General features: G+C 43.3%; 1 protein-coding gene across 1 annotated transcript in view; it reads right to left on the bottom strand.

Moving 5' to 3' along the window:
- The window catches only part of LOC139276893 (lethal(3)malignant brain tumor-like protein 1), a 77,768-nt gene extending 56,880 nt beyond the window's left edge, over positions 1-20,888 (bottom strand). Inside the window, exons 1-4 of the mRNA XM_070894888.1 lie at positions 20,753-20,888; positions 19,476-19,684; positions 11,188-11,338; positions 2,921-3,071 (exon numbers count right to left, since the gene is read on the bottom strand). Coding sequence (XP_070750989.1) covers positions 2,921-3,071; positions 11,188-11,338; positions 19,476-19,684; positions 20,753-20,888 — 647 coding nt within the window. The remainder of the gene's footprint in view (positions 1-2,920; positions 3,072-11,187; positions 11,339-19,475; positions 19,685-20,752) is intronic.
- Between the last annotated feature and the right edge of the window lie 5,018 nt (positions 20,889-25,906).

Raw genomic sequence — 25,906 nt, forward strand, 5'->3', positions numbered from 1 at the left:
GCTCCAGAAGGTACTGTTATGGGTTGGGATACCCGATAGTATTCCAACATGGAATGTCAATAGGAGAGAACCTAAACAGACCGCTGATAAGGCGGTGAGAAGAGTCCAGGGAGAGACTTCATGGCACCAAAGGAAATGTATAACAAATTCCAACATAATGATACCATTCTGGGAAGGGTCCAAGATGGGCACGAGATCATGGCCTGTCAGTCAGAGCTCATGACCTGTCAATCTGGAGTAGTACTGTGGAATTCCCTACCGCAGAGAGTTGTTGATGCCAGTTCATTGGATATATTCAAGAGGGAGTTAGATATGGCCCTTGTGGCTAAAGGGATCAAGAGGTATGGAGAGAAAGCAGGAACGGAGTACTGAAGGAATGATCAGCCATGATCTTATTGAATGGTGGTGCAGGCTCGAAGGGCCGGATGGCCTACTCCTGCACCCATTTTCTATGTTTCTATGTTTCTGATTCCAGGGATGGCTGGACTGTCATATGGAGAGACTAGATCAACTGGGCCTTTATACACTGGAGTTTAGAAGGATGAGAGGGGATCTGATAGAAACATAAGATTCTGACGGGACTGGACAGGTTAGATGCAGGAAGAATGTTCCCGATGTTGGGGAAGTCCAGAACCAGGGGGCATAGTCTTAGGATAAGGGGTATGCCATTTAGGACTGAGATGAGGAGAAACTTCTTCACTCAGAGAGTTGTTAACCTGTGGAATTCCCTACCGCAGAGAGTTGTTGATGCCAGTTCATTGGATATATTCAAGAGGGAGTTAGATATGGCCCTTATAGCTAAGGGGATCAAGGGATATGGAAAGAAAGCAGGAAAGCGGTACTGAGGGAATGATCAGCTATGACCTTATTGAATGGTGGTGCAGGCTCGAAGGGCCAAATGGCCTACTCCTGCACCTATTTTCTATGTTTCTATTTACTGAGGCGTACGAAAGCATGGGACTTACGCTAAACATCAGTAAGACAAAGGTCCTCCACCAGCCTGTCCTCACCGCACAACACTGCCCCCAGTCATCAAGATCCATGGTGCGGCCCTGGACACAGTGGACCACTTCCCACACTCGAGAGCCTCCTAACAACAAGAGCAGGCATTGACGACGAGATTCAACACCGCCTCTAGTGCTTCGGTGCAGCCTTCGGCCACCCAAGGAAAAGAGTGTTTGAAGACCAGGCACTCAAAACTGCCACCCATCTCATGGTCTACAGGGCTGTAGTAATACCTGCCCTCCTGCATGGCTCAGAGACATGGACCATGTACAGCAGACACCTCAAGTTGCTCGAGAAATATCACCAACGATGTCTCCGTAAGATCCTACAAATCCCCTGGGTGGACAGGCGCACCAACATCAGCGTCCTCATCCAGGCTAACATCCCCAGCATTGAAGCACTGACCACACTCGATCAGCTCCGCTGGGTAGGCCACATAGTCCGCATGCCAGACACGAGACTCCCAAAGCAAGTGCTTTACTCAGAGCTCCTTCATGGCAAACGAGCCAAAGGTGGGCAGCGGAAACGCTACAAGGACACCCTCAAAGCCTCCCTGATAAAGTGCGACATCCCCACTTGCACCTGGGAGTCCCTGGCCCAAGACCGCCCTAAGTGGAGGAAGTGCATCCGGGAGGGCGCTGAGCAGCTCGATTCTCAACGCCAAGAGCATGCAGAAATCAAGCGCAAGCAGCGGAAAGAGTGTGCGGCAAACCTGTCCCACCCATCCCTTCCCTCAACGACTATCTGTCCCACCTGTGACAGAGTCTGTGGCTCTCGCATTGGACTGTTCAGCCATCAAAGAACTTACTTCAGGAGTGGAAGCAAGTCTTCCTCGATTCCAAGGGACTGCCTATGATGATGAGGGATAGTTAATTTTGTGCTCATTATATCTTAATCTGTGATCTGTAATCTAAGTTTAATTGCCTATTTACATCCACAGTGTCCCATTTGTCTCAGAAATGTTCTTTCCTCCAGTGAGACTAAGTTCAGTATTGTGAATTTCTCTTCAACACTTAAAGCCTAAATGCTGCAATCATCAGGGTTGTCATGGTTACAGCTAGCATTCACTTGAAGAGAGCAACTGCACAGCTGTTTGATTTATTTTTCAATTGCCAGTTGCTTGCTGGAAAATATTTTTGGCTGGGCTGTGATCTCAGTATGCGAAATAAATTCTCTACTGTGCAGCATATGCTATCCTGTGCCACGTGTGTTATATAAGGTACTGGAAATGTTCCAAAGAGTTGTATGTTTTAATTTTTGTGTTTCGTTTTACAATGCTGCGGCAGTTTTCTACCTTTCCATTATTAAGTTTTGTGATAATCCATGAGTCAGGCTAACGGGAGTCAAGACTACAGGTTGGGTCACATCATTCAGCTGCTGGGCTGCAACCCGAAGCCGGGTATGTGAAGCACATTTAGTACTAAATGGGCTGAGCGACACCTTTGGGCAGATTGGGTCAGGGATTCAGGAGGCTAGAAATTTGTTGTGGGCGGTGGTGCAAATTGGACAGAATTGGATTGGCCACCCCGAGATACGCAGCGCCTGATACTTAATGCCATTGACTGCAATGGAACTGGCTATCAGGCGCTGCGGATAATGGGCGGTTGATCCGTTACTGCTTGATTTGCGCCACTGCCCGAGACAAATTTCTACCCCATGGTCTTTTGCCGGCACTGATCTACAACCTCAAATTGGGTCAGGTCTTCCCTCCACACTGGGTTGCATTTTTGGATTGGGTGCAGTCATAAGAGCAGCTATCTCAGTGATGCTGAGATTCTCAATTATCTGGCACTTTCTTTTAAACACCAAGTACGTCCCTACCATTAGGGTGCAAAATTTAAAAATGTCTCCAGTGGATATCAAAAATGAAAAGATCTCTTGTATATTATTGATGGGTAACTTTATATATACTTACTTCTCTTTAAACTGCTGCAGGCAGTGCTCACTGCAGAACCTTCTATTGCTTCTGATTTCATTCAGTGTGTAAGTGTGGCCACAGTTCGCACAGCAGCAAACACTTTCTACGTGTGGCAGCTCATTCATGTATGATGCGCCCGTCCGTCTCACTGCAAAGGACAAAGAATATGGTGGGGAAAATATAAATATTATTCATTGAAAAATTTACTCTTTTGGTAAATGGCCTGAATATGTGTGTGAACATCATCAGCAGAACAGTGTTTATCTTTCTGTTTGATTATTGACTAATTAATAGTGCTGATAAAATGAAGGTAGGTGAACACACATACATATATTTCATACCAATGTTACTGGGGTATGAGATCTATTTAGGAGAACCTTTGGTTTTTACCTCAAGCATTTGCTGCAACAACTAAAATTTAGTTTACATATTCCTGCAGTCTTACTTCTGATGCATATCTACCTGAGGATGAATCAAGATCTAAAAGTATCCTTGGTGAATGAGATTTCTCACTGTATTACTACGATTTTCTACAATTGGTATGTTACCTTGGGCTAAAAATTGCATAGCGCCCCGTTTGGGGCCCAATGTTCAGTGCAGTGCTGACGTCTGTACAGGCTCCTTTTCTCGCTTAAAGGGAAGGGCCAATGTTGGGGTGAATGAGTTTTCATGCTCTCTCAGTGGGGCCACGGCACCTGCGCTGCATGCAAAGCAGCCCCAAGCACTCTAAGAGAGTGCAGGCTGACCAATCACGGAGACAAAGAAAATCAGGAGGCAACAGAATGGGGAGATAAATAGATTTTGCCCTATTTGATCACCACTGTCTTTAATTAGTGCTCCCCAAGTGGCCAGCCAAGGTGACAACGCCTCCTGCAGCTGCTGTTGTTGATGCCTGGCGATGCTGCAGGGGGCAAGAGCTAATATTGCATCTGGGGCGGTAACGGGACGGTGATGTCACGATCTCCGGGGCGCAAGCAAGCAAGGCAGTAAGTGTTAGCGCCAGTGCAAAACCGTCAGGGAAGTTCGCGGGCATTGCCGATTCCGCAAGTACTAACGGGAGGCGCAAACCATGCCAATTTCTCCCTCCTTAATCTTTTTAAGGGGAATTTGTTTGTTGGTGGCATAATCTGAAATGGTTTTGTATTTTTCCTACTATTATGCATATATTAAAATATTATAAGAAACTGAATATCTAATGAACTAGAAGGTTGTATTTCTGAGTTTGGAGTAAATTTAATATAAAATCCATACAAATAGTAGGACATAAGCAATATGATTTTGATTTTTTTCCGAGAAATTTTCAGTAGCTATTTAATGAACAACTCGTAAGAAAACATAGAAAGGAAATGAATATTTTTTTAAATCAGAAAATAGTACAATGGGGTGGTTCAGCTGTACAATAATTTATTGTATCAATGCATAACTTCATGAAGTAATGAGACATAGTTCACACCGATGATCCTCCACACTGTGTTCTTTATTTCAGCTATTATCACTCTTAGGAACTGCCAAGTGGGAACCTGGGAAGATAGGAGAATTTAGAGCAATGTTATTAGCAAGCTGCCATGGCATTCCTCAGCGACCCACTGGCAGAAGCCTGAGAGTACTTACCTTCTTGCCTGCAGTTAGTACTTGTCCCGGGGAGGCCAGCGTTAAAGGATGTGGAGGAAATAACTTGAAAAGTGACAGGTCTGTACCATCATTAAAATATAAGTAGCATAAAATATTAAGGGTAAGACTCTAAAGATTAGAGCTTACATTCTATGCCACCTTTTTGTCTAACTAAGTCAGAATATTTCAGAAATACCAGAAAATATATTGCTGCTCCAGTTTTAGATTCATTGATTATTTTGCCTCTTTTATATTTTACCATTACAACACAAATGAACACTGATAAGAAAAACATAAGTGGTGCTAATCGAGTACCACATTAATGTATCACCTGTTGTGGTAGTAAGCAATGCAGACCAGAAGCTCAGCAGACCACGCAAAGGGAGAAGATGTTGGGCAGCACCTTCACACCCACCATTTTAATAGCACTTTTTTGCTCATACTTAACTTTCTGTATGTGTTACTAGCAATACATGTAACCTACTAATAAAGACTATATGGTAAATGTTGCCCTATAAATATATTGCTGAATCCGAGTACATCTTTGAAAGGGTGGCAGTTCCAATAGATTCAAATGGGAAAATGGCAGTCTTTAAAATTCACCCAATTCAATGGTGTGCTACACTAAATGACTCCACCCGTATTAACCCATAATCCTTTGAAGCTATGGGGCGAATTATAATGTCCCCTGCCCGGCAGGAAGGGGGCAGACATTCAATTTACGTTGCAATGAAATGCTCCATTTCCACCTCCCGCCATCTTAATGCGCTCTTTTTTAGGCAGCCAATGCGCCAACCTGACTCAGGAAGGAGCCTCATTAATGCCTGCAAGTCGGGATTCTATTATGTCATTTGGACCCCAACGGTGTTTTAATGGCCTAATGAGCAGGGCACCCCCGGCAACTTACTTTGGAGCTGATGGGTGGCCTCTGGGCCCTGCAAATTTTCACCTGCCTGAAGCCAGCCAATGGCCTCTTGCCGCCCATTACAGTCGGGCAGCTGGCTACCGAGGTACAAATGAGGCTCAGGAGTTAAAATAGCCCGATCTCAAACTGAAGATGTGGAGGGTGGGCTGCTCACCGCCCATCTGAAGACCTCTCCCAGTTAAAAAAAACCTTTATGTATATTGCACATTGGAGCAAGGCACGTTTCGAATAAGCTAGAAGGGGCATGAAATGCAACATGAAAAAAATGAGAGCGTAGTAGCTTTGGAACAAAATTGAAACAATTGAAAGCTTTGTGCAGGGGTCTGATTTAATGCAAATAACAGAAGAATTCTCCTGCCTTCTCTCACATAAACAGCTGGCTACTCAGGAGACAATCTTAGATATCAGACAGAGACATTAGGAATTTGTGCCACTTACATACCATATAAATGGCTCTTCACATTATCTGCTGTAACATCTCTCAAAAGTTTTAATGTTAACGTTATTCAATAACTGTTTAATAAGAAGTGAGTGCAATTTGTTTCCTTTAAAAAAAACAAAATAATGACTGTTTTACATTGATGACCCTTTAAAAAGCATAACTACAAATATCAGTTTAATGATCAATTTTTATAGGACCAGAATGGAATATTTTTAAATTAGAATCAGCATACTAATTAATTCAAAATACATTAACCTAACTATACATGTATAAGTAATTAGCAAAGCTTTTCTAATTAGATAGAAATGTAGTGCTATGTAATTAAAAACATGATTCCAATTAGTTACAAGCTCTTTTCTGAATAATTAATGAATAGACATATTCAAAATGAATATCTAAATTAGAAGTAGATTAATTTGTATTTCTCTTCTCACCGCCCCCCCGCCCCCCCAATAGAAGATAGATTCTCTTTGTATTCTACTTATAAAATAGTGAATCCATTCTCTAGAAATGGGTTTATGATTTTGTTATCGCACACAGCAGAAATCTCCCCATGTGCTCACAGTGGGAGAATAATGGGCATAAACTTACATCCTACCCACCCCAAAATGCATCCTGTTATGCCACTGACCTGCCAGTTATATCTTCCCCCTGCCCCGATTTAAATTTCCCCCATATTCTCCATCATTTCATAATTAAGGCAAAAGATTTCATCTGATTCCTATGTTTTAGCGACATTGTCAACATAGCAGAATGTTTTCTGATCATAACTTAAGCATTTATGAGTTCACTAGATATAGCTAGCACAAGACATTCCTTTGTGTTTGTGGCATTGTAAGCATAGCTAAGAGACTTGCTCTGATTGCTGTGCTTATCATTTTGCTGACACATTTAAATTATCTTTTCTCCACATATTTTCACTGCAGCTGGAACACAGAACAACGAGAGGAAATTTCCCCCTCAGAGCTTAGACAAATAACCTGTTCCCAGACATCTGCTTATGCTGCTTTTGAATCAATGATCAGAATAAGTACCAAGAGAACCAAGAATAAGTACGCTCTCTACACTTCCCTAACTGTTTTTAGGGGAAGTACTTCACCATCAATCATGGACTGTGTCAAGGATCACTGAGGAAACCTGCATTCTACAACTACATTTTGAATTGTAAACACATGCGAAGAAACAGATTTTTAAACGTTTTAAAAATTTTATTAAGACACACATGTAAACACGTGTAAAAGCATTTTTTTAATCATTAAAGGAAAAATCACATGGAAACCACACTGCTCTCAAAAGCTGAAACTTACAGCTAAGATCATAAAATACAGTGCATTGATTGCACGAATGTAGAAGTCAGGCCAGCAATTTTAAATCAGGCAACCTTCGAAATCTTTAATTTGCACCAATCCATAACTTGCCACCTTCCTGCTGCCACCTCCCATTTACAGGTTACAGACACTGTACTGTCCACAATGACCTGGTTCAGAAATAAAATTCAATCAACAAATTTCTAAAAGTCTCAAACATAATTATTATTTTAGTATCTGTGAACAATGGGGTTTCCATGGTTTATAATACAAATATATAGAAGGCTGTAAGAAATTTGAAATTAGTGCTAAGAAAATAAATACTACGGGACTATTCTCTCAGTAAATTCTCCACCTGGTGAAAACTGGATTTTGGGCAAATAGATTATTTTTGGTCTGTTTCATCTGTCCGAAACTGCCACCATATGTCATACAAACATATGAAAAAATTACTGAGAATAAGATTATTAAGCCTATCAATGCTCATCCTGTCCATTATGTGGTGCAACCTTCTGCTACATCCTCCGTAACTGATTAGACAAAATTGTTCATTGTACAGTATTAAAAATACCAAACAAAAATCCTTTTGTAGAGTAATGTTTTAAAGTGCAGATGTATTCTAACTAAATGCAACATCAAAATGTTTAAGCAGAAACTCTATATTAAAAGACTTGGATTTATATAGCACCTTTCATGACTACCAGACATCTCAAAGCACTTTACAGCCAATGAAGTACTTTTGAAGTGTGGTTACTGTTGTAATGTGGGAAACGCAGCAGCCAATTTGCAAACAATCAAGCTCTCACAAACAGCAATGTGATAATTTTGTTTTGTTGATTGGGGGATAAATATTGACCAGGACACCAGGGGTAACTCCCCTGCTCTTCTTTGAAATCTTTTACACCCACTTGAGAGAGCAGTTTAACATCTTATCTGAAAGACAGCATCTCTCTAACTCCCTCAGCACTGGAGTATCAGCCTGGATTTTTAATGTGCTCAAGTTCCTGGAATGGGACTTGAACCCACAACCTTCTGACTCAAAGGCAAGAGTGCTACCCACTGAGCCACAGCTGACACTGTTGAACTAACATATTGAACTGCAATACTTTATTTTTTTAGGTAATTGGTAACTTTGTGAAAGTTTGCATTTTCCTTTTATTTGCAGTTTAGATAGTTGACTATCTTTTGGAGGAAACTTCCACAGGGTGACCCTCAGGATGGAAAGGATGTCACTGGATGATGTCCCAATGTCCCCCTCAAGATGGTCTGAATGGTATTAAACAGCACAGTACAGAGGATGATTGGTGAATTTTCATATGTACACAGCACACCGAGTAGATAGATGACCTGCTGTAATAACCATGCTCCATGATATTAAAAAATATTTTGCTATTGTACTAATGTCACTATGCATGTGGTTGAATTCACAGTGCACAGCAGTGGATTTAATTGGATTATAATATATGGGGCCGTTCTCCTTTTAGCTCTTTCAAAGAACTGGCACAGATCCGATGGGCCGAATGGCTCTTTCTGTGTTGTATAATTCTATGTTTCTCCCTCCTGCGTAATCTGGGAGTATGGTGAGGGAGGTGAAGGAACAATGCCCATGAACTAATGTGCTCCTCTTACCTCTGCTGGCCTTGTGGAAGCTAACTCCATATGAGAAAGATCCATCTATTTCCCAACTGTATAGTCAAGAATCTGTTACCCACATGTGTTGCTGCTTTTGAGTTTTAAGACCTTCCTCAACAATAACAGCATCTTCACGATGAGCTGCAATCTCATCCTCCTCTGGGATCATGACATGATGTTAATCTTGAAGACATGGATGTAGAAGAATAATACATGGAGATATGAGGACATGATTTTGTTCAAGTGATATTGGACCATTCTGTCATAAACTGAGAACCAGATCACAAAGAAATTGTCCAAGAACTGTAAACAACATGAGAAGCAAATGGTTATGGACTAAGAACATGTGTTTTAAAGCAATTGCATGTAAATTAGTGCAATGATAATAGTTGAAACTGTTACATATCAACAGAAATTGGTTTTGGAAAACCATGTAACATCCACAAGAATCAATGGAGCTGGAGTAGGTGCAAGATCATTGTTTCACATGATGGAATCTTGCAGCTACATATTCTTATATTGCCAAGCTATTCATTATTTCCTTTGGTACTTCAGTGTCTGACATTGCCGTTCTTACCATAAGTAACTTTTCGCCTATCTAAATGTTAGTTACCCTTGCAACGACAAAATTGCTTTTGAGACTTCATTTATTCCTTCAGCTAACATCTTTCTACCTGGATGGTAAGAGTTTCATTTTGGTACTTAGAAATAATTGTGGACCAATTGCTAGGTATGCTATTTTCCTGCTTACCAGCTGTATAGTATATAAAAAATCATTTCACAGATCAGATGGCTTAATTCTGATAATTAATGCACAACGTTAAATAATTATAACTGACTCCAGATTGTGGGGCCGGAATTTACCCCTGCTGGAAACAGGTCATACCTACCGTTTTTTGTAGTGTTTTGGCCACCGCAATGGTTGTGTTGGCCCATCTTGCGAAATTCAGCTCGTCGCTTTTTCCGAGCGGGACAGAAGTTGGTCATAATGGGCCGGAAATGGGGGCGGGAACAGAGTGACCTTCATAATGGGGGCGGAAGTTGAGGCAGGACAGAGTCTCTGCCACTGTCAATCATCAGCGCCGGGCTGGTGACATCATCGTGCTGGCGCATCACATCTCTCTCCTTCAGTTAAAGGGGAGGGCCACTGTAAGCTCTGCATCTTTTTAAGTTAGGTACACTGGACCATCCAGGGAGGGAATTCAGCCGGACCAGCAGCCTGGCACCCAAGAGGGGATGCCCAGGCTGCCTGTTGGCGGCCCGGCCGAACCTGGGGGCATAATTGTCGGGCCAACCCTGGCAGTCGGCCGACAAAAAAAAATAAGATGCCGGCCATGGCAGTGCGCCCTTCCCTTTAATGGTGGCCGCACTGCCATTTCAAACACAGTGCACCGACAGAAAAAGCTGTCTGGGGCAGCGGCCGTAAGACTTTCTCAGCTGAATTTCGCTTCCGGGGCGAGACATCAGCGGTGTGCACTTAGGAGGCTTCGCCAGCAGTGGGGCGGAAATGGTCACCGGCGGAAAAAACGCTGAGGAGAATTTTGCGAGCGGCAGCCATTCGATGAAAAATCGGCAGCCATTCGACACCACCACGTGGCCACCAGGCTGAATTTCAGCCCCTGCACATCTTAATTCTCAACCAGTGGAATTAATTCTCCACTGGCAGTCTTGAGTTGCTGCGGTAATATACCAGGAAATGACTGATGGGTGCTCAAATGGTTCAGCGAAGTTATTGAGTTACTGAATCATGCAGACTTGGAAAATGCCAGGTTCAATTCCTGGTCTCTGCTGGTTATTTGATTTCACTTGGACTGACATTACAGTGTTGCAATTGATCTCCATGTCCCTGAGCGAGGGAGGAACAAATTGTCCAGGATTCCCAATCACTATCCAAGAACTCCGGCTGGAATGATGCATGTATGCGGGTTGAATGAGGGTAGAAATGGGCTCAGCTAAAATGTCCGTTGCCCATGATAGTGGAATTGGCCGCTGATGTTCACTGTTGAGGCTCAAATATAAACAATGACCCTTGGAGAAGATACTGGATGGCCCCTGGCACATGTAAAAACTATTTGCCAGGAAAGGGGTCACTGTGTTTAGGAGCAAGAAGAAAATTGTAAACAGAAAGAGAAAAAGACCTGGTGCATTCTCCCCTTCCCCTTACACACGAGCCTAAAATTTATCTAAAAGACTAGCTAAAGAATAATTCCCAATATGTGGAGCATAAAATGACTCAAAATTTGCTGTAAACTTTGATTTCATGCAATGGATTAGATTGCATCACTGCTAAATTAACTTTCGGCTGAAATCAGAAGCATTGATATATAACCCATTCGGTATATCTTACATTCATTGGGAGTGGTTGTATTCCAGCCAGCCTCATTGCAAGCATCACTCTCAGGTTCCACCATGGTCTCTACAGATACTTCTGTCATTGATTCTGTCACAATACCTTCTGAGCTGACAACCTCCAGGACTCCAAACTCATTCAGTCGGAACTACAAAAATAAACAAATTCATTATTTAACCCTCATCCACCAAAAATAACAAAAGCACTTAAAAAGCTGCAACCAATGGTACTAATTTAACAATTTAATGGTGCAATATATTTGTTCCATTTAATTCCCGGTGATAGTATAGAAAAATAAAAATAGTCACCTAAAATGATGTTTCAATTAGGGTTCAGATCTTACAAAAAACTCACTGAATAGAATCAATTCAGATTCTTGATTTAATTCCAGTGGAAAAACAGAGAAAGAACAATCCATTTAATGCACACACACTGATTTAGTGCAGCTTTTTCTGCTATCATCAGTATGTTTTATAACAAAGATCAGAGAATCATACAGCACAGGAGGCTATCTAACTAGTCCCAAACCTCTGCTCTTTTCCCATAACCCTGCATTATGCTTCCTTTTCAAGTTAATATCAAATTCCCTTTTGAAAGTTACTATTGAATCTAGTTCCACCACCCTTTCAGGCAATGCATTCTAGATCATAACAACTCGGTGCATAAAAAAATGTCTTCTCATCTCCCCCAGGGCTTTTTTGCAATTCTCTTAAATCTGTGTCTTCTGGTTACCGACCCTCCTGTCAGTGAAAACTGTTTAGGCCAATAACAGCATCAAAATATTCATAATAGAAACATAGAAAATAGGTGCAGGAATAGGCCATTCGGCCCTTCGAGCCTGCACCACCATTCAATAAGATCATGGCTGATCATTCCCTCCGTACCCCTTTCCTGCTTTCTCTCCATACCCCTTGATCCCCTTAGCCGTAAGGGCCATATCCAATGAACTGGCATCAACAACTCTCTGCGGCAGGGAATTCCACAGGTTAACAACTCTCTGAGTGAAGGAGTTTCTCCTCATCTCAGTCCTAAATGGCCCACTCCTTATCCTTAGACTGTGTCCCCTGGTTCTGGACTTCTCCAACATCGGGAACATTCTACCCACATTTAACCTGTCCCGTCCCGTCAGAATCTTATATGTTTCTATGAGATCCCCTCTCATCCTTCTAAACTCCAGTGTATAAAGGCCAAGTTGATCCAGTCTCTCCTCATTATGTCAGTCCAGCCATCCCGGGAATCAGTCTGGTGAACCTTCACTGCACTCCCTCAATAGCAAGAACGTCCTTCCTCAGATTAGGAGACCAAAACTGAACACAATATTCCAGATGAGGCCTCACCAAGCCCTGTACAACTGCAGTAAGACCTCCCTGTTCCTACACTCAAATCCCCTAGCTAGAACCATTTGCCTTCTTCACCACCTGCTGTACCTGTATGCCAACTTTCAATGACTGATGTACCATGACAGGTCTCGTTGCAACTCCCCTTTTCCTAATCTGCCGCCATTCAGATAATATTCTGTCTTTGCGTTTTTGCCCCCAAAGTGGATAACCTCACATTTATCCACATTATACTGCATCTGCCATGCATTTCTCCACTCACTTAACCTGTCCAAGTCACCCTGCAGCCTCCTAGCGTCTCCCTCACAGCTCACACTGCCACCCAGTTTAGTGTCATCTGCAAGCTTGAAGATATTACACTCAATTCCTTCATCCAAATCATTGATGTATATTGTAAAGAGCTGGGGTCCCAGCACTGAGCCCTGCGGCACTCCACTAGTCTCTGCCTGCCATTTTGAAAAGTATCCGTTTATCCCGACTCTCTGCTTCCTGTCTGCCAACCAGTTCTCTATCCACATCAGTACATTACCCCCAATACCATGTGCTTTGATTTTGCACACCAATCTCTTGTGTGGGACCTTGTCAAAAGCCTTTTGAAAGTCCAAATACACCACATCCACTGGTTCTCCCTTGTCCACTCTGCTCGTTACATCCTCAAAAAATTCCAGAAGATTTGTCAAACATGATTTCCCCTTCATAAATCCATGCTGACTTGGACCGATCCTGTCACTGCTTTCCAAATGCGCTGCTATTTCACCCTTAATAATTGATTCCAACATTTTCCCCACAACTGATGTCAGGCTAACTGGTCTATTATTACCCACTTTCTCTCTCCCTCCCTTTTTAAAAAGTGGTGTTACATTAGCTACCCTCCAGTCCATAGGAACTGATCCAGAGTTGATAGACTGTTGGAAAATTATCACCAATGCATCTACTATTTCTAGGGCCTCTTCCTTAAGTACTCTGGGATGCAGACTATCAGGCCCCGGGGATTTATCGGCCTTCAATCCCATCAATTTCCCTAACACAATTTCCCACCTAATAAGGATATCCTTCAGTTCCTCGTTCTCACTAGACACTCAGTCCCCTAGTACTTCCAGAAGGTTATTTGTGTCTTCCTTCGTGAAGACAGAACCAAAGTATTTGTTCAATTGGTCTGCCATTTCTTTGTTCCCCATTATAAATTCACCTGAATCCGACTGCAAGAGATCTACGTTTGTCTTCACTAATCTATTTCGCTTCACATATCTATAGAAGCTTTTGCAGTCAGTTTTTATGTTCCCGGCAAGCTTCCATCGTACTCTATTTTCCCCCTCTTAAATAAACCCTTTGTCCTCCTCTGCTGAATTCTAAATTTCTCCCAGTCCTCAGGTTTGTTGCTTTTTCTGGCCAATTTATATGTCTCTTCCTTGGATTTAACACTATTAGCCACGGTTGAGCCACCTTCCCCGTTTTATTTTTACTCCAGTGATGTACAATTGCTGAAGTTCATCCATGTGATCTTTAAATGTTTGCCATTGCCTATCCACCGTCAACCCTTTAAGTATCATTTGCCAGTCTATTCTAGCCAATTCACGCCTCAAACCATCGAAGTTACCTTTCCTTAAGTTCAGGACCCTAGTTTCTGAATTAACTGTGTCACTCTCTATTTTAATAAAGAATTCTACCATGTTATGGTCACTCTTCCCCAAGGGGCCTTGCACAAGATTGCTAATTAGTCCTTTCTCATTACACATCACCCAGTCTAGGATGGCCAGCTCCAGAGTTGGTTCCTCGACATATTGGTCTCGAAAACCATCCTTAATACACTCCACGAAATCCTCCTCCACCGTATTGCTACCAGTTTGGTTAGCCCAATTAATATGTAAATTAAAGTCACCCATGATAACTGCTGTACCTTTATTGCATGCATCCCTAATTTCTTGTTTGATGCTGTCCCCAACCTTACTACTACTGTTTGGTGGTCTGTACACAACTCTCACTAGTGTTTTCTGCCCCTTGGTGTTCCGTAGCTCCACCCATACCGATTCCACATCATCCAAGCTAATGTCCTTCCTTATTATTGTGTTAATTTCCTCTTTAACCAGCAACGCTACCCCGCCTCCTTTTCCTTTCTGTCTAACCTTCCTAAATGTTGAATACTCCTCGATGTTGAGTTCCCAGCCTTGGTCACCCTGGAGCCATGTCTCCATGATGCTAATTACATCATACCCGTCTGCACAGTTAATTCGTCCACCTTATTCCGAATACTCCTCGCATTGAGGCACAGAGCCTTCAGGCTTGTCTTTCTAACACACTTTTCCCTTTTAGAATTTGGTGTAATGTGGCCCTTTTTGCTTTTTGCCTTAGGTTTCTCTGCCCTCCATTTTTACTTTTCTTCTTTCTATCTTTTGCTTCTGCCCCCATTCTACTTCCCTCTGTCTCTCTGCATAGGTTCCCATCCCCCTGCCATGTTAGTTTAACTCCTCCCCAACAACACTAGCAAACACTCCCCCTAGGATATTGGGTCTGGTCCTGCCCAGGTGCAGACCATCCGGTTTGTACTGGTCCCACCTCCCCCAGAACTGATTCCAATGTCCCAGGAATTTGAATCCCTCCCTTGTGCACCACTCCTCAAGCCACGTAATCAACTGAGCTATCCTGCGATTCCTACTCTGACTAGCACGTGGCATTGGTAGAAATCCTGAGATTACTACTTTTGAGGTCCTACTTTTTAATTTAGCTCCTAGCTCCCTAAATTCGTCTTGTAGGACCTCATCCCGTTTTTTACCAATATCGTTGGTACCTATATGCACCACGACAACTGGCTGTTTACCCTCCCTTTTCAGAATGCCCTGCACCCGCTCCGAGACATCCTTGACCCTTGCACCAGGGAGGCAACATACCATCCTGGAGTCTCGGTTGCAGCCGCAGAAACGTCTATCTATTCCCCTTACAATTGAATCCCCTATCACTATAGCTCTCCCACTCTTTTTCCTACCCTCCTGTGCAGCAGAGCCACCCACGGTGTCATGAACTTGGCTGCTACTGCCCTCCCCTGATGAGTCATCCCCCTCAACAGTACCCAAAGCGGTGTAACTGTTTTGCAGGGGGATGACTGCAGGGGACCCCTGCACTACCTTCCTTGCACTGCTCTTCCTGTTGGTCATCCATTCCCTATCTGGCTGTGTACCCTTTACCTGCGGTAAAAAAGGAGGGAGAGAGAAAACAGGGAATTATAGACCGGTCAGCCTGACCTCAGTAGTGGGTAAAATGATGGAATCAATTATTAAGGATGTCATAGCAGTGCATCTGGAAAATGGTGACATGATAGGTCCAAGTCAGCATGGATTTGTGAAAGGGAAATCATGCTTGACAAATCTTCTGGAATTTTTTGAGGATGTTTCCAGTAAAGTGGACAAAGGAGAACCAGTTGATGTGGTATATTTGGACTTTCAGAAGGCTTTCGACAAGGTCCCACACAAGAGATTAATGTGCAAAGTTAAAGCACATGGGATTGGGGGTAGTGTGCTGACGTGGATTGAGAACTGGTTGTCAGACAGGAAGCAAAGAGTAGGAGTAAACGGGTACTTTTCAGAATGGCAGGCAGTGACTAGTGGAGTGCCGCAAGGTTCTGTGCTGGGGCCCCAGCTGTTTACATTGTACATTAATGATTTAGACGAGGGGATTAAATGCAGTATCTCCAAATTTGCGGATGATACTAAGTTGGGTGGCAGTGTGAGCTGCGAGGAGGATGCTATTAGGCTGCAGAGTGACTTGGATAGGTTAGGTGAGTGGGCAAATGCATGGCAGATGAAGTATAATGTGGATAAATGTGAGGTTATCCACTTTGGTGGTAAAAACAGAGAGACAGACTATTATCTGAATGGTGACAGATTAGGAAAAGGGAAGGTGCAACGAGACCTGGGTGTCATGGTACATCAGTCATTGAAGGTTGGCATGCAGGTACAGCAGGCGGTTAAGAAAGCAAATGGCATGTTGGCCTTCATAGCGAGGGGATTTGAATACAGGGGCAGGGAGGTGTTGCTACAGTTGTACAGGGCCTTGGTGAGGCCACACCTGGAGTATTGTGTACAGTTTTGGTCTCCTAACTTGAGGAAGGACATTCTTGCTATTGAGGGAGTGCAGCGAAGGTTCACCAGACTGATTCCCGGGATGGCGGGACTGACCTATCAAGAAAGATTGGATCAATTGGGCTTGTATTCACTGGAGTTCAGAAGAATGAGAGGGGACCTCATAGAAACGTTTAAAATTCTGACGGGTTTAGACAGGTTAGATGCAGAAAGAATGTTCCCAATGTTGGGGAAGTCCAGAACCAGGGGTCACAGTCTGAGGATAAGGGGTAAGCCATTTAGGACCGAGATGAGGAGAAACTTCTTCACCCAGAGAGTGGTGAACCTGTGGAATTCTCTACCACAGAATGTAGTTGAGGCCAATTCACTAAATATATTCAAAAGGGAGTTAGATGAAGTCCTTACTACTCGGGGGATCAAGGGTTATGGCGAGAAAGCAGGAAGGGGGTACTGAAGTTTCATGTTCAGCCATGAACTCATTGAATGGCGGTGCAGGCTAGAAGGGCTGAATGGCCTGCTCCTGCACCTATTTTCTATGTTTCTATGTTTCTATGTTTCTAAACGTGCTATTCACGTCATTCTTAGCAGCGTGGATACTCCAACAGTGAATAATTGTTTTATACATTATTGCATTCAGTACTGTGGCTCATAATGTAATTCTACACATATAAAAGAATAACGATCAGTTTAATTTTTAGCAATGCTTCCAGATAGAAAACACCACTTGTCAAGCCTAGAAAATTTTACACAAACTAAGTAGTATGGAGTAACCTCTGTAATCTATATGTGATCAAACCATCCTTGTAATCATACATATAAATAATAAATGGGTTTCACCAACAATGTTTTTAATTAAATATACCAATCTTCAAAAGTAGTTGAGGTAAACCTTGATAAGATATTTTAGGGCCTTTTTTTTGTGCTTTGCACATGGAGAGCACTTATTCCCCAGCTGCAAAACGTACAGAAAATAATACTTTGCGGGAAAAATTGTTGCACCCCGTTTGGGGACGGTAACATCCACGAAGTAAGACTTTTTGTGCCAGGTGCTCTCGAAATTGTGGTTACCACCTCCGAAACGAAGTGGAGAGCAAAAGAATGCGCTGCACTTCCTCTCTGAGTTGCTAACGGGGCAGAAGCAGAGGGAGCGGGGCGCAGCGCTACGCACTGGGCCGCGTAGCACTGCCCCGTAGGAGGGGCTTTCCCCTTCCTTAAAGGGGTGGGCCCAAGCTGCCAACTCTGCGGGGTCCGACCTGGACCACCGGGGAGCGGGGTGCCGTGCCACCAACCCAGCACTCAAGCGGTGTGCCGGGCTGTCAGATCGCGGCACGGACCCCGCGTTCAAAGTGCCAATAGGGCGCTCGGGAAAATGCCGACATGTTTTTCCAATATGGCCGACACTTCCTTTAAGTAGTGCAGCGTAAGCCTCCCATTCACGTCCCCTGAAGCTGTCAGTGTCATCACCCGGCGCAGCTTCAGGAGATGCGGGAAAATTTTAGTTATGGGGTGAAAACGGGGCACTGCGCACGGTAATGATGTCGTCATCGCCAGCGCAGCAGAGCAGGGCGCTACCAGTTACCACCACCGCTAAAGTCCTGCGGAACTTAGTGGGAGTCATTAGCGGTGCTGTGTCCAGGTAACTGGTCGTTGGGGCCGCTAACGGAAGGTGCAAATGACCCCAATTTCTCCCCCTAAGTCTTTGTTCCCTTTGCAATGCCTGGGATTTCTAAAGATTCCTTCCTAAGGCACAGCTGGTCTACCCCTCCAATAGGCACATGCCTGGTGTCTTAATGCAAATAAGGTGGGAAGGAGCATTTCCAGCCTACTACCGCAATCTCCTGACATTACAGCCCTGGATCTAGGGTACTCCAAGAACCTGCAGTGGGGATTGCGTCAGGGCCCCTCTCAAATTAGAGGGTGTGAGGGGGCCCAGCAACAAGGGGAACAGGAGCCAAAAGAACCAGTAAATTAGCCGTCCAGACCTTTGGGGCTTGGGACCTTCTAGCTGTTGTCCTCCAACAGCAGCCAGAAGGCTGGTAGTCAAATTATGCATCAAATTCAGGCAATGTCCAGTGCAAGAGAATTTTATATGCACCTATAAAAAGCAACACATCGCACTTAATCCACTCTATTGTTTCTCTCGGTTACCTCCTGCATTAGAAAACCTCGAACCTAGTGCTCGAGCCCACTTCCATTCATAAGCAACCATCCAGTGGCATTTTATGCAAATGCACATACAATTGGCCAAAGTACTGACATTAGGACATCATAATCTCGACAATGTCTTGGGAATTTCATCTGCAGATGATCAATGCATTTAATGAGTTGCCCGCAGAGCTCCGGGAAAGCAGAGGCAGATTGGAAGACCAAGTAAAAACGGGATCTTTGTTGCAATCATATTTGCAAGTAAGGGTGATTTTAGCAGTGCCAGCAACTTGGCAGGACCCATGTGCCAGTCGGCAGCAGTATTGCCACAATGTAAAAGCAACTTTAATTTGGCCTCAGCATTCGCGCAAGGAAAAGACAGCCACAGTTTTTGCTTCATATTACAATCAACATTTCCTCTAAAGTCTTAATTTGTGATTTGGATCAGGTTTAGCTGTGAAAGCCATACAGCTGCATAGCCAGGCTCAGACATACAAAATCAAAACAATTGGGAGAGATATTACCCAGCCACAAATATCACAACACGGGGAATTACTTCCAAGAAAAAGGAGCAAGGGGAAAAAAAATCAAAAAGATTCCAGGGGGAAAGGAAAATGATGCTCTATTGGAAAATGCTTCCATTTGCTCACGGACTGTATCTATTATAATAGCATACTTTGTAAAAGGACCAAAGGATGAATGTTGTATAAGTTCAATCAGAAATGCTCACCTTCAAATTGCTCCCAGGTAAGGTAGCAATTCCATCTTTCCATTCCAAAACACTGACCATGTCACATTTGTGCACTCCACTAATCTGTGGACTAATTGTTGCAGTCACTGGCACGGTGCTATCTGGCTGTTCCACTTTGATTGGCAAAGAAACACCTTGGTTTTCTCTGGAGAAACTCTGAGGTTTTCGATTACTCTCTGCTGGATTAACTGAATTTATATTTGAAAGAAAACAAACAGAAGCAAATTCTGGCAATATATACTTAAATTTAACCAGCCTACAACACATTTACATTCTTTGAGATCTACAAACTTATATCTGAGAAAATAAAACTGTAGCAGCCAAAAAATGTTGACCGTTGTTAAATTGTGAGTGAGTTATATTGATAGCCTAATTAATAGTCAACTTTATATTGCAGTTACAATCATGACTGGATTTAAAATATATTTTAAAACGCTGTTTTCCTTATTTAAAAACAAATTAAAATAATGCTTTAAGACACTTTTAGTCTTGATACCTGATATAAATATGACATTTAGTTTGGGTTTTCAGTTTGCTTTGATCCAGACCAATCCAAATCATACTGAACATCGAACTAGAACTGAAATAATAAACATTGCTATTTTCTTAACAATAGCAAAATCAATAGAAGCCCTCTTTACACCTTGTATTCTATTTTTCTTCTTTTACCCACATGTGCATCACTCCCATTTCCACAATGCGCTCCTCCTCGATCAATGGAGTTATCATTTATTGGCAAAGCCATTCCAAACTCCCTTTCTCATGTGCAATATGTTTTGGAGTCAATTATTCCTTTCAAAACTCTGACAAGTTGAATAAACTTGATTTATATGTTATTGTGTGTATTCAATATATGACTGATGAATTTATTATTCTTTCAATGATGTATCAATCATCCTCCTTAAACCTTACATTAAATATTTCCAAATATGTAAATTACACGACTACAATACCAATTTCAAAGTACCTACCATTTCATGTACAGTGAATTAATATTTATGCGTGAAGCAAAAAAAATTACTTACCTACACTACAACGTATAAAAATACTGTCAACCAACACAACTATATCTTGGAATTTAAAGCTTGTTCATCCATATTTGCATATTTTTATTCTGCATTCTTTAAGAATTTGTCCAAAGATCCACCTTATTGCAATTGAATAAAACATAAAGTATGTATTGTCTAGTGAAATAAGATAATATATAATCTATATTTTATATACAGGTGTCCTTCATTATTTATACAGTACCGTACCTGGAATAATGAAGGTTTTAGTTGACAGGCGAGTGTTCTGTGTAGAGCTGTTGCTGGTTACTGCCTGTAGGCTGACATCACTGGGTGGTGTCACGCTGCCAGGAATCAGGACCTCCAATCCCACTCTGCTATTCATTCTAAAAAAGGTTCACCAGCTGATTGTGACCAACTCTGGAGGGAAGTTTATAAAATTCAACAATCAGTCCTACTCACAAAGTCACAAGTTAAGAGTTGGCTGGTTCTTTGTTCAAGGCTTGCTAAGAATATTTGATTTCTTCAGGGTTTTAAAAGCCATTGTATCAGCAGATTTCAAGAGTTCCAAAGGGCAATTATGTCATGAATAGTGAGTCCTCTTCAGTTTTTACAGGAATTCTTTGTGGATAATCACAATGTGCAAAAGACAACAACTCAAAAAGGGTTTCAACTATTTAAAGTACAGCAAAATACTGGGAGTACATCCCACTTAGTAGTCAACCCAGTTTTGGACCAAGTAAGTTCTGGCTGTGGAATTGTTTCAAAGTAGCACCTAAAAATTACACAACATGTTGACTGATCAGGAAACAATAAGATGTGACTAACAAAAGTAGGACACACAAACTATGAAAAGATTAACCTGTTGGAAGAGAATTTACATGAAAACACTTCCCAAATTTAAAGGACTAAACCAGGTGTCATATGAAAGTAATTTGCAATATGTGCTTTATTCATTTAAACTTTAAGAGAGATCCAACAATTTCCTTTGCTGCATAGATCAGAGCTGCTGATGAGTAACTTACAAAACAATACAGGAATATAGTTTGTATTTCCCATATCTGCTTTCCAATAAAACATACGTGAAGTTAGCTGAACCAGTTGAAAGTGCATCTGTTCAGACAACGCCTCCTTCTACACCAGAGCTTCCGCAATGTCTTCCTTTTCCTCTGTCGAGGATTCCCTTCCACCGTGGTTGACAGGGCCCTCGACCGTGTCCGTTCTATTTCCCACACTTCCACCCTCACCCCTTCTCCTCCTTCCCAGAAACATGATAGGGTGCCCCTTGTCCTCATCTTCCAACCTTCTAGCCTTCGCATTCAATGTATCATTCTCCACCGTTTCCGCCAAATCCTACGCAATGCCACCACCAAACACATTTTCTCCTCCCTTCCCTCCTCTTCCAGCATTCCGAAGAGAGTGTTCCCTCTGTGACAACGTGGTCCGCTCTTCCATCACCCCAATACCTTCACTTTCCCAGGCAAGCGCAGGAGATGCAACACTTGCACTTTCAACTACTCCCTTCCCACCGTCCAGGGCTCTAAACACTCCTTCCAGGTGAAACAGCAATTTATTTGTACTTCTGCCAACTTAGTGTACTTGTGGTTATGTTACTGAACTAGTAAACCAGACGCCTGGACTAACGATCCAGAGATGTGACTTCAAATCCTAACATGACATTTAAATTCAGTTAATTAAATAAATCTGGAATAAAAAGCTAGTATCAGTAATTGTGACAATGAAACGATCGGATTGTTATAAAAACCCATCTGGTTCACTAATGTCCTTTGGGGAAGGAAATCTACAATTACCTGGTCTGGCCTATGTGATTCCAGACCCAGAGCAATGTGGTCGACTCTGAAATGGCCTAACAAGCCACTCAGTTGTAACAAATCACTACAAAAAACAATAATAATAAAACCGGACAGACCACCCCCCTAGGCACTGGCTTCGGACATCCAGCCCAGTGAACCCTGAAAAGTCCTCCTCACGAACATCTGGTAAACTGTGCAAAAATTGGGAACACTGTCCCACAGACTAGTTAAGCAACAGCCTGACATGGTCATACTCACAGAACCTTTCAGCCAATGTCCCAGATTCCTCCATCACCATCTCTGGGTATGTCCTGTCCCACTAGCAGAACAGACCCACCAGGGGTGGCAGCGCAGTGGTATACAGTCGGGATGGAGTGGCCCTGGGAGTCCTCAACATTGACTCCGGACCCCATGAAGTCTCATGGCTTCAGATCAAGCATGAGCACGGAAACCTCCTGCTGATTACCATCTTCCGCCCCCCCCCTCAACTGATGAATCAGTAGTCCTCCATGTAGAACACCACTTGGAAGAAACACTGAGGGTAGCAAGGGCACAGATTGTACTCTGGGTGGAGGACTTCAATGTCCGTCATCAAGAATGGCTTTAAAGCAGCACTACTGACCGAGCTGCCAAGTCCTGAAGGACATAGTTGCCAGACTGGGCCTGCAGCAGGTGTTGAGAGAACAAACACAAAGGAAAAACCTACTTGACCTCATTCTCACCAATCTACCTTTTACAGATGCATCTGTCCATGACCACATTGGTAGCAGTGACCACCGCATAGTTCTTGTGGAGATGAAATCCGGTCTTCATACTGAGGACACCCTCTATCGTGTTGTGTGGTACTACCACCATGTTAAATAGGATAGATTCATAACAGATCTAGCAGCTCAAAACTGGGCACCCATGAGGCGTTGTGCACCATGAGCAGCAGCAAAATTATACCACAATCTGTAACCTCATGGCCTGGCATATTCCTCACTCTACCATTACCGTCAAGCCAGGGGACCAAACCTGGTTCAATGGGGAGTACAGAAGGCCATGCCAGGAGCAGCACTCGCTGTACCTAAAAATGCAATGCCAACCTGGGGAAGCTGCAACACAGGACTACATGCATGCTAAACAGCAGAAGCAGCATGCTATTAAAAGAGCTAAGTGATCCCACAATCAACGGATCAGATCAAAGCTATGCAGTCCTGCCACATCCAGCTGTGAATGGTGGTGGACAATTAAACAACTAACGAGAGAGGAGGCTCCATGAATACCCCCATCCTCAATGATGGTGGAGCTCAGCATGCAAGTGCAAAAGTCAAGGCTGAAGCGTTTGCAACCGTCTTCACCCAGAAGTGCCGAGCGGATGATACATACCTGCCTCCTCCTGAGGTCCCCCCCATTACAGAAGCCCGTCTTCAGCCAATTCGATTCACGCAACGGCTGAGCACACTGAATACGGCAAAGGCTATGGGCCCCAACAACATCCCGGCTGTTGTGCTGAAGACTTGTGCTCCAAAACTAGCCGTGCCTCTAGCCAAGCTGGTCCAGTACAGCTACAACACTGGCATCTACCAGACAATGTGGAAAACTGTCCAGGTATGTCTTGACCAAAAAAAGCAGGACAAATCCAATCCGACCTATTACCGCCCCATCAGTCTACTCAATCATCAGCAAAGTGATGGATGGCGTCGTTGATAGTGCTATCAAACGGCACTTATTCACCAATAACCTGCTCACTGATGCCAAGTTTGTTTTCCACCAGGATCACTCGGCCCCAGATCTCGTTTCAGACTTGGTCCAATCATGGACAAAAGAGCTGAATTCCAGAGGTGAGGTGAATGTGACTGCCCTGAAGTCAATGGGAATCAGGGGGGAAACTCTCCACTGGCTGGAGTCATACCTAGCACAAAGGAAGGTGGTTGTTGGAGGTCAATCATCTCAGCCCCAGGATATTGCTGCAGGAATTCCTCAGGGCAGTGTCCTCGGTGCAACCATCATCAGCTGCTTCATCAATGACCTTCCCTCCATCATAAGGTCAGAAGTGGGGATGTTCGCTGATGATTGCACAATGTTCAGTTCCATTTGGAATTCCTCAGATAATGAAACAGTCCATGCCCGCATGCAGCAAGACCTGAATGACATTCAGGCTTGGGCTGATAAGTGACAAATAACATTCGAACCATGCAAGTGTCTGGCAATGACTATCTCCAAAAAGCAAGACTCTAACCACTGCCTCATGGCATTTAACAGCAATACCATCGCCGAATTCCCCACCATCAACATTTTGGAGATCACCATTAACATCCTGGAGATCACCATTGATCAGAAATTTAACTGGACAAGCTAAATAACTACTCTGGCAACAAGAGCCGGTCAGAGGCTGGGTATTCTGCGGCAGGCAAGTGTCTCACCTCCTGACTCCCCAAAGCCTTTCCACCATCTACAAGGTATAAGTCAGGTGTGTGATGGAATACTCTCCACTTGCCTGGATGAGTGCAGCTCCAACAACGTTCAAGAAGCTCGACACCATCCAGGACAAAGCAGCCCGCATGTTGGGCACCCCATCCACTACCCTAAACATTCACTCCCTCCACCACCGGTGCACCGTGGCTGCAGTGTGTACCATCTACAAGATGCACTGCAGCATCTCACCAAGGCTTCTTTGGCAACACCTCACAAACCCACAACCTCTACCACCTAGAAGGAGAAGGGAACACTATCACCTGCAACTTCCCCTCCAAGTTACTCACCATCCTGACTTGGAAATATACCATTGTTCCTTCATCGTCCCTGTATCAAAATCCTGAACTCGTTCTCTAACAGCACTGTGGGAATACCTTCACCATAGGGACTGCAGTGGTTCACCACCATCTTCTCATGGGTAATTAGAGATGGGCAATAAATGCTGGCCTTGCCAGTGACACCCACATCCCATGTATGATTTTTTTTTAAATCACTGCTTACGATGAAGCCTCCTCTACATTTTGGAGACCAACTGCAGATTGGGTGGCCACTTAGCTGAACATCTCCATTTCGTCTACAACCGTAACCCTGAGCTTCCAATCGCTTGCCACTTTTATACTCCATCTCATTCCCACTCTGAAATCACTGTCCTTGGCCTCCTTCCAATGAAGCTCAACATAAGTTTGAGGAACGGCACCTCATATTTCCACTGGGCATTTTACACCCTTCCGGCCTTCACATTGAGTTTAACAACTTTAGACTTTAATCACTGCTCTCATTTTCTCTGAGACAACAGGTTCTGGTCATGGAGGATGGCTGCCCCAGAGCCACTGCAAGTGGAGGAGGTGTGGGCATTGACCTGAAACGTTGCCTCTGTTTCTCTCTCCACGGATGCTGCCTGGCCTGCTGAGTGTTTCCAGCATTTTCTCCAGATTTTTTTTATTCCAGATTTCCAGTATCCACAGTATTTTGTTTTTGCCATACTAGAATGGGATAACTATTTATCGATCAAAAAGTAAATGTTTGTCAACAGCATAGCCCAATTGGAGTACCTTATCACTATTTTATCATGGTCATATGTCTATTTCTGCAAAGTAAACTGCTCTCAGATTGCTTTTGTCTTTTGCTTTTT

The sequence above is a fragment of the Pristiophorus japonicus genome, chromosome 12 (assembly GCF_044704955.1).
Source record: "Pristiophorus japonicus isolate sPriJap1 chromosome 12, sPriJap1.hap1, whole genome shotgun sequence".
In the NCBI taxonomy this organism is placed as follows: Eukaryota; Metazoa; Chordata; class Chondrichthyes; family Pristiophoridae; genus Pristiophorus; species Pristiophorus japonicus.